General features: G+C 33.3%; 1 protein-coding gene across 1 annotated transcript; it reads right to left on the bottom strand.

Moving 5' to 3' along the window:
• Window positions 1-2,654: 2,654 nt before the first annotated feature.
• Window positions 2,655-3,664, bottom strand: LOC120077278 (thaumatin-like protein 1b). Its single transcript, XM_090314110.1, has 2 exons — window positions 3,510-3,664; window positions 2,655-3,418 (listed from the first exon to the last, which is right to left on the bottom strand). Exons 1-2 carry the CDS (start codon window positions 3,559-3,561, stop codon window positions 2,742-2,744), a joined length of 729 nt encoding a protein of 242 aa, XP_090170236.1. The 5' UTR covers window positions 3,562-3,664; the 3' UTR covers window positions 2,655-2,741.
• Window positions 3,665-10,132: the final 6,468 nt, after the last annotated feature.

The following is a 10,132-nucleotide window of genomic DNA, read 5'->3' as shown; positions in this document are numbered from 1 at the left end:
CTTTCAAACCTTGTTTCTTTTCCTTTGGAGGAAAATTTTAGCGGGGTCACTAAACGACCATTGATTCTCTTGTGGCACTATTCACAATCATTTCAGTGTCCTTAGCTTCATTCTTGTGTTTTTTCCCTTCAGGGACTAGGAAATCTTTAGTTTCTCTATTGATCTCAGCTCCATATCATGAGCGCGTGTTGCCAACTCCTTAAATGTACGAGGCTTTATCTCTTGCAGAATGTAGAGAAGTTTCCAGTGCATGCCTTGAATGCACATCTCCACTTCAGATAATTCTGTGAGTCTATCTTTGCAATTTAGACTCAGAGCTCTCTACCAGCTGATGTAATCATTGACCGGCTCTCCCTTCCACTATTTTGTATTCGTCAGCTCCATCATGCTAATGGTGCGCTTTATGCTGTAGAATTAGTTGAGGAACTCTCTTTCCAATTGTTTCCTACTGTCAATCGCTTCCGGCTCTAGAGCTGTATACTAATCAAATGCATTTCCTTTCAAGGTAAGGACAAATTTCTTGACTAGCTGGTCACCTTCTGTTCCTGCATTTTTGCAGGTTTCAATGAAGTGAGCAACATGTTGTTTCAGATTGCCCTTTCCATTAAACTGTTGGAAATTTGGAGGTTGATACTCAACTGACATTCTTACGTTGTCGATTCTCTTGGTGTACGACTTGGAATACATATACGAAGATTGTGATGGTCCTCTATACTGAGCTCTAATGGAGTTTGTTATCATATCATGTAGTTGTTGAACTGATAAGATGGCAACAGATGTAAATTGTTGTGATTGGTTTTCCTACAAGACAGTCTTTCCTTTGTCATTGACTTTTGTAGATGGAGATTGACTCGACTCAGTAGTATCTCGAGCCTATATCTAATCTCTTAAAGAAGTGATTTCATGATCTCACTTCTCTATAGCCTTCATTAGGAAATTATCTTCTTTTCCATCTCTACAATGGCTGACTAAGTCGTTATATCAGCCATCATGATAGACACTACGTCAAGGTATGATTCTTCCTTTGATTAGAAAGAAGCAGAGGTATGGTTGTCAAACAAGGGATATTCTCTTATGACGATCTCACCTTTAGAAGATTCCATCATCTGTTCCCAAATTTTCTCCACAAAGATAAAACCTTGTTCTTTCTCCTACATGCTCTACTTTGGGCTCGTTGATCTTCTTGGATGATCGACCTTTAGGCTTGATAATCCTCTTAGACGATCGACCTTTGGGCTTGTTGATCTTTTTGGATGATCGGCCTTTGGGCTTGATGATCTTCTTGGAGGATTAGTGTTTGCACGAGGCTTCTGGAGAAACTTGTTTCGTGCAGTTGAACTTGAGTTCGTGTTGATATTGATGTTGATTTGAAGGGGTGTGGTTCGATATTTAGTACTTGATCGTCTAATTCTCTCTCGGTTGTATGCGTATGCTTGATGTATAGAAACAAAGCGTGTGGATGTTCTTGGGCTTGGAGTCTTGGAAGAATGCTTGTATCTCTAAAGGACTTCAGTCTTCAAGTGTCGTCAAAATGCTTGTATCTTAAAAGGACTTCAATCTTCAGAATGCTTGTATCTTCAATGGACTTTAGTCTTCAAGCATGGTCAAAATGCTTGTATCTTTAAAGGACTTCAGTCTTCATAACTCTTGTATCTCCAAAGGACTTCATTCTTCAAGCGTGGTCAGCTTCAGGAGTCAAGAAGTCTTCTGAATGTAGAGAATTTCCTCTATGTTCTCTAGAGTGTAGAAATTGCTGACCCTTTCAAATGAGAAGAGCTCTTCTATTTATAGGGCTCTCTAATGGGTTTTGATAGCCTTGGGCCTCGTTAGTCCATTGGCTTGGACTTGGTTGATCCATGGGCCTAGCTTTTGGGCCCAATTAATTGGACTTAAGTCTCATTTGACATTCGGGTCAAATTCAACCTATTTTTGGACTTAGTTGAATTTTAACCCAAACAATAATATTAAATTGGGTCAAATTAATCTTATCTTATTCAACGGTCACATTTAAACCACTTACGTCATTGGACTTTGTCTTCAACTTCGATTCGAGACATATGTTCACTCCTAATTGGTCCCAAAATTGATGATTTGGATTTGGTTATTAATTTAGTAAATGACATGGCAATTTGTGATTGGTCCAAAATTTCTCCTTCAACAGCACTTAAGAAGGATGTAAATCATTGTAAGATATGGGGGAGGGAAATAGGCTTTATGTTAAAAAACAAAAAACGAAAAAATTAAATGGTTACCAAATGAGAACGGAGTTTTTGGTTTTTTATTTTGAAAATTAAGGACTATACCACACTACTTCCATTCAAAACTTTCTTGAAATTGCCGTAATTTTTAAAACAAAAATTAATAAAAAAAAAAACAAAAATGTTGGCATAAACGGGCTTTTTTTTAAAATGGTAACTTCATTAACCTTAAAGATCCAAGGGATTAATATATTTTTTAAGCAAAAGGATGATTGTTAGGAAACACAGTAGGTTCTATTAGTGCTCATTCATGTTTGGGTTTGGAAGGATGACGAGAAGTTATGTAAAGAAGCAAGCGTGAGACGTAGTATGTATCAGAGGGAAAAGTATACATAATTAATTTCATGTAACATCATTAATCAGATGCATTTTATTCATAGCTAGGCTCGAACAATATTCATGAATTCGGTGATTATTTTATCGAAATGATGATAAAATAGATATTAGGAATATATATGGTTGTTGTGGTGTGTGGGTATATGGTCATGGGCAGAAGGTAACATCATAGCTGGTTGTGCTGCTACAAGTGAAAGTGCTATTTTCGTCGTCATAAGCATAACTGTAAGCCTGGGGGCATTCTTCCTCGAAGATCTTAGCAGAGATGCCAGGTTGACATATTTTTGGGTCGTTAAATTCAGCTGTGCAACAATCCTCTGGTCGGTTATATGCGAGACACGAACTCTTACAGCCAATAACCCCATTTTTCCCTTGGACAATCAAATCGGATGGGCACACCATATTAACATCTGAAGAACATTTGGGCGATACACATTGTCCTGTTCCACCATTTGGAGTTATGGAAGCAGGTAAGTTGAAGCCGTCAACGAGGCTGATATCGTAGAAATCTGTGCCTCCATTTTGAGCTAATGTGAATTCAGCTAACGTAGCTGGTGGAATTCCTCCAGTGCCATTGCAAAATACAGAGCCAGTGGCACAATCTCCAGTTTCACAAGAAAACCTCGAAGAGTCATCTATGGTGCAACCTGTTCGAGCCCAAATTCTACCAGTCCATGGTGTAGGTACATTTATAATCTCATTCTCTCCAGAAGCTAATCCAAATCCAGTGGCAGATAATTGGCTTTGTCCGCTACCACTAGTTAATGTTGCGGGCCATATCGTATGTCTACAATTATTTTTAATCACAATTGTAGCGGCATAACCTGTTTAACAAAATTGTCAATTATAAAATACAAGACGTAAAGAGAAAAACATTAAAACACACACAAAAAGGTACTATTATGTAAATCTTACTCGAGGACAATAGCAAAGCAAATGTGAAGAGGGTTGCTTGGATGAGTGCCATTTTTCAAGATGTTTCTTCTATTGCTAATAATCAATATTGTGAGTTTTGAAAATCACATGTGTTGCCTCCCTACTTATACTTGTTGGAAAAATAGGAAAAATTCATGAGTTTGGCTAAGCCAATTTCTATGGGGCTGCCAGTTTAGTTTATTTACAATATAACCCAAATAAATATTTAAAATGCTTAATTTGTCATTTTCTAAGTTGACCATGGAATTTAATTGACATATATATAAACTATAAATTCATAATAGCTGCCCAAGTTGTAATTTAATTTGTATAATATAATACTTAATTTCTTTCTTATCCATATTCATGTCTGCCAAATAATATCACACCTTGACTTCAACAAACGCATCACATTTAAAACTAAGTGAATTCTATTTTTATTTTTTTTATTTTATGAATTAGAATGATTTTAAATTCTAAATATTCTTTCACTAACAATTTTCGTTGTGATGCGGAAAAAAAAAACCTGAAAAAAAGAAAAAGAATCATGTATTGTGTATATAAAAGCTACGCCTGCTCGGAATAACTATAGCTGCCCAAATTGTAATTTAATTTAATTTTTTATTAAAAAACAAAAAAATATATTCATGTCTGCTAAATATTGCAGCCTCCATTTATAGAATTTAAAATTCACACGAAGTGTAAAATGAATTCTATTTCTATTTCATTCCTTTCGATTTCTAAATATTATTTTTTTACTAACAAACCATTTTACTACTACAATTTATTCATTGACACACCTAAAATTTATAAATTTCAATGTTTAGACTAACAATCACTTTTGAAAATAGGAAAGTAATTTAGTGGATAGTCACGAATATTAAGAACAATGTTGTAACACTTTTGCAAAATAATACAGATAAAGATAGAGAGCAAAAATATAGATGTAACTAAAAAATTGGTAACCCAGTTCGGTAAAATACAATATTATAAAGTAAAACAATATTAGCGTTAAAATACATGTCGTAGTAGTGTGCCCATAAAATATAAATTCATTAATGTAAAGTAAAAAAATTACAATGTTATACTTATCTATAAAAAGAATTCTACTACAACAAATATCACTTACAATAGCATTAAAAAGAGCTATCGTAGACTTTTCATGACGTTTTTAAATGCTATTGTGGCCCATTGTATTGAAAGTTCATGACATTCCATAACGTTTCTATAATGCTATAAAAAATCTATTTTCAATAGCTTAAATTTATAGCTACGGAAACTTTCATAGCGTTAGCAAAAGAGGCTATAGTTTGTATTTTAGGGCTTGTTTGTTTCACAAATTTTCCAATGGGATTTCAGACAGACATTTCATTTAATATTCTTATTTGTCTCAAAGATTATTTTTTTTACCCAGATATTATTAGGGATTTTCACAAATAACAATCAGATCCAAAATTAAAAAAAAAATGTAGAACAAAGATAAACATATTAGGGATATGGTATAAAATTAGCGGCAGATATCACTGATAGTTGTTATCAGTGATAGTTATATAGGTAAAGTACTAAAAAGCCCTCACGCAACCCACTATTTCACGCTTCCTTTTCAGATTTTCTCGAACTGAAAACTATCACTGATAGTATTTATCAACGATAACAACAAATAGTACCTATCAATGATAGCCATTGATAGCTATTATTAGTTACTTTCATTGATATCTGGTATTAGTGATAGTTTTCAATTTGAGAAATATTAATATAACTTTAAAATAGTAACACTTGAAATATCACATTTCAAGTTGCTATCAGTTTTCAATGGCTTATCATTTATACACTTTAATTAATTGAAATCAAAGTTGAAATATTAACACCTAAGGCTATCAGCAGATAACAATGATAGACTTTTTTAAGTAGTTATCAACTTTTGAAAGGAAGTTATCATCTTTTAAAATTTAACATTTGAAGCTGTAAGTGATAGATGTCTATTAACACCTAAGAGCTCTATAGTTACAATCTCTGATATTTACCTAAGTCATATCATTAATATCATCAATATCATCATTTATTGATATATATATTTAAGTCATATCACTAGTATGCGATATCATTGATAGTTATGACTATATTGATAGCTTCAATCACTTGTTATCACCAATAACTTTTAGCAATGGATATCAATGATAGACTTTTGTATCATTGATATCATCGATAAATAGATATTACCTAAGTTTTATCACTGATATCACTAATATCGTAGACATTGGTGATAGCTTCTATCATTGATAATATGTTATTAGAGATAACTTTTGTCATTCCTTTTTACCATCATATAACATGTTATCAATATCACTGATAACATGCTAGTAGTGGTAACTTCTAGACCTTTCACTTAAACTTTAGTTCGAGATTAAACTTTACTAATTAAGTTCACTCATTTAGCTATCAGTGATAGACTTCTATAAATGGATATTAATTGTGAAAAAAACCATCAAAGATTAAGCTATAGATAATAGAAAATATTAGTGGTTATCACTGATAGACTTTCATTAATGACTATCAATTTTGAAAGATTAATACTCAAAATTATCAGTGGTTATTATTGAGAACTATTGGCCTATTTCATATCGTTCATATTTCTCAATTTTTGAGAAATAAACCTGTTTAATAACTATTCTCGTTTCTTATTTGAAACTTTTAAGAAATATTTCTAGTGCAAATTGTGGACTAGAAAAAGTAGTTTCTTTCAAATCTATTTTGATTTGTTATTTATATTTAATATTTCGTTATAATAAGCAAATTTGATGATTCACTTGCTGGTGTTATGTCACTTATGATTTGTTAGTCTGGTGTTATGTCACTTATGAATAAGTTCACCCTACTGTCATTGTCATCTACGACAAATACGTCTTCGATCGGTGTCAGCAACATTGAGTCGTCTTGTTTGATGAATAATATTTTCTATGTTAATCAATGTTTGCTGACACATTAAACCCAACTCTGGTAAGTTGTGTTGCACTGAATATTGTAGTACATCTCCGATAAAATTCTACTATACAATGAAAAAAATAAATATTAAACAATATTCATATCCTATATGTGGAAAATGTCTAATTTTCAATCTCTTCCCATGCAGTAATAGTAAGCGCCGTCAGATGTGAGAAATCGCCTCATGATTGAATCGTACCAGGAAAAGTAGTCATCTGATACAACTGACCCATTTGTTATTTCTCCTTGTGCACAACGATCATGTCGTCCATGCTAGTAGAATATATATTCCTCGTGGATTCAACGCCATTCTTGGTCGTGCTTAGCTCTCAAATCAATCTTGTGTAGTGCTGGGAGTGTATAGGACAACGATGGTATCGTTTGTCGCAAACTGAACTGTCTCGACACACGATCTTGATGATGCCACTCTACTATATGAAAGTATAAAAGAGGGCTAACGGTCAACCAGATGTCTTCACCATCACGACAGTAATCAGGTAGTAATGACTAAATCTTTTGTGTGTATAGCGTTCAATTAATCTAACAAAAAAAAAAAGATAAGTTTACATCCAAAATGTTATAAATATTCTTTTATATATACATTTGTTACCTGATTCTTCATCGGTCTGTCAAATATTTTTCAGTACATGAGCAACATATATGCTGATTGTTTAGAAGCAGCTAATACACCACTCCATCTAAAATTATAAAAAATACATTTAATTTATATTCTTACATAAAATGATAACGAAAGAAATATATAAATGAAATAATACCTGATACTAAGTGGACGATGATCTACGGCCTGTAACTGGACTTGTGGTGCTATAATTGGAAATCTATCATAAGCCCATACCTGTAGTAGCATCAGTGGCCCTACTATTTCCAACGCTTGTGCATTGGTAGTTCGACAAAGTTCTCTACACAGCCATGCAAGACATGCACCACTCCACGAGTACGTACCAGCATGCTCGAAATCAGATAGTAGCAAGAGGAACATGAGATGCACTAGAGTATTTGACTTTTCAGCAAACAAAAATACTCCAATAAGCTGCATAATGTACGCTCGTGCATACCTACGTACGCTGATGTTGTCGGCATTGCGAGGTAATTCTGGAAACTGGGATGCCAACCAGGTGATACTCAATCTTCAGCCTTTCAGATCATCTAGTAGAACGCCTAATAGCTCTTCACAAACATTCTTCCAATCATATTGTAGTGAACCTATCAATAGTTGCCCGTCCACTCATAACCCAACCTGTATGGCAACATTGTGCAGCGTGATTGTACATTCCCGACAAGGCAGGTGAAATGTGTAGGTTTTTGGTCTCCAACGCTCAACTAGAGAAATAATGAGGTGCCAATCAAGCTTGATAAATTCGATTTGTGCAACCCCAAGAAAACCTGCTTGTTCAACATAGGGAATAATGCAGTGAGGATAGTATGTTGTGCAGATGCCTCCCTTCTCCTACAACTCAAAACTACTGTACAGGATTAGAAGGACCAGGTTCCACTACCTAAGAAGTTCAAATTACATTACATAATAAAATCCATCATCCCATGAGTTTTATGCCAACATGCCCGTAATCTTCGATCACAACCATCCCTCCATGATTTACATCTGACATACCAAAGATCTTGATTTGATTCCACTACAATAATCTCGTTGTGTTTTGTCATACAATATTTTTTTTTTGTTACAGCAAGCTATAAATCTTGTTTAACAACATTCCTTTCTAAATTAAACTACAATTATCTACACCTATACTCCTTTCCTCCAAAGTAGACCCTAGTTCACATGTTGAATTTGTAATTTCTCAATCGATTTGGTTGAACATATCCGATGATACCAACTCAATATCCTGTTCCCCACTACTATCGTTTCCAAATAATTCATCAACTTCAACATCAATATCACTGTCTCCATCATTTCCAGGTTCAAGAATAACTAAATCTTCAGAATGCATCAACATATTTATTATGATTTTTTCAACTGTTATAGTTGACAAAAAAATATGTTAATATGTCAACCCAACAAAATTCATCTAAGTTCAACATATAAAATCTAAATATTATACATTTAAATCAATTAAAATCTCAGATCGATAAACTATACATTTAAATCAACCCAAATAAAAACAAAATAATATATCCATGAATCATAGATTTAATTCAGCTCAAATACAAACAAAATAATATATATATATGAAGCAATCTTCATTTTTTATAAACATATACATATATTTCTAAGTTCAACCCAACAAATAAATAATCATCCAACAAATTAATCATGAAAAAAAAAAAAAAAAGAGCCCAAGAAATAGGCCAACATAATCATCCAGAAAAATAGCCCAACAAAATCTAAATTCTAAGTTCAACATATATCTAAAAATAAATCATGGATCCATAAACTACACATTAAGTCCAGCCCAAATGCAAACAAGATGATATATATATGAAGACTATACATTCAAATCATGGATCTATAAACTATACATTTTCAAACTTGATCATCAATTTTATAAGAAAATACATATATTGGGAAAAATCAAAGAAAAATTTTACATCAGTTAAAGAAAATGCTTCGGATGAAGAAAATCATTCGATAGATCGACTCACGGTGGCAGCAACAAGAGAAAATAAGGCAAAGCGGAGGTTTTCAGACGATGTTTGGATGGAGGAAGTTCGAAGTTTTCGGAGGAATAAGAAGAGCCACAACGGTTTAATGGAGAAGGAAATCGTGTACTCGGTACACGACTTAAGGTAATCGTGTACGGGGTACACGATTACCTCAGTCAACGTTGTATGACTGCTACATTAGTAATCTGCATGTGCCAGATCAATAGGCACTTGTGTACCGGGTACACAATTTGTTTCTTTAATGTTATTGGGCTTGACCCATAAATCAACAGCAACACACCTATATAAATATATGTCTACATTTGAAGAATGAAAAAAGAAAGTGCCCAGAGAAAGAGCTATTTTATTCTTCAGCATTTTAGAGTAACGGTGTATTTTTCTTCTTTGGATGGGGGTTTCTCTTATTATCTATTCCAAGTTGTCGAATTGTGGTACTAGATTCAAATAATTATTGTTGGGCTTTTTGAGGACTGATTTATAAATGCGAGTTTTGTTGTCTTTGCAATCTCCATCATAGTAGATCCTGTAGTTGCAGAAAATTGGACGTTGTCCCGAGTTTGAGACAAACCAGTATATTTTTCGATGGCATTCTCTTTTTTCCTTATCTCTTTATTTACAATTTTATGATTGATTACTTATTTGGCTCTAACCTGTGAAGTGAGAATCAATAAACTTGACATACCACAATTATCAAGTGTATTATCTTTCTTGACACGAAAATTATATCAAAAAATATTTTTCTTGACGTTTTTCCAAAGTCAAGTTATCACATTATACTTGACAATTGAATACTCGACGCTTTTATAAACATCAGATATATCCTTCATTCAATATTGAAAAAACATCATGTAATCCAATTTCTTTAATCGCGTATAATTTTGTTTATTTCATATTTAGTGATATCTCACATAAATTTCCTACCAGCAGAAACATCAGGGGGCACGATGTCACTTGAAAACCTATCACATTGCAATTACCATATAACGTGATTTAATTTAAAA

The sequence above is a fragment of the Benincasa hispida genome, chromosome 5 (genome assembly GCF_027475165.1).
Source record: "Benincasa hispida cultivar pf3 chromosome 5, pf3_genome.v1.1, whole genome shotgun sequence".
In the NCBI taxonomy this organism is placed as follows: domain Eukaryota; kingdom Viridiplantae; phylum Streptophyta; class Magnoliopsida; order Cucurbitales; family Cucurbitaceae; genus Benincasa; species Benincasa hispida.
This window is presented reverse-complemented; position numbering and strand designations above follow the sequence as displayed.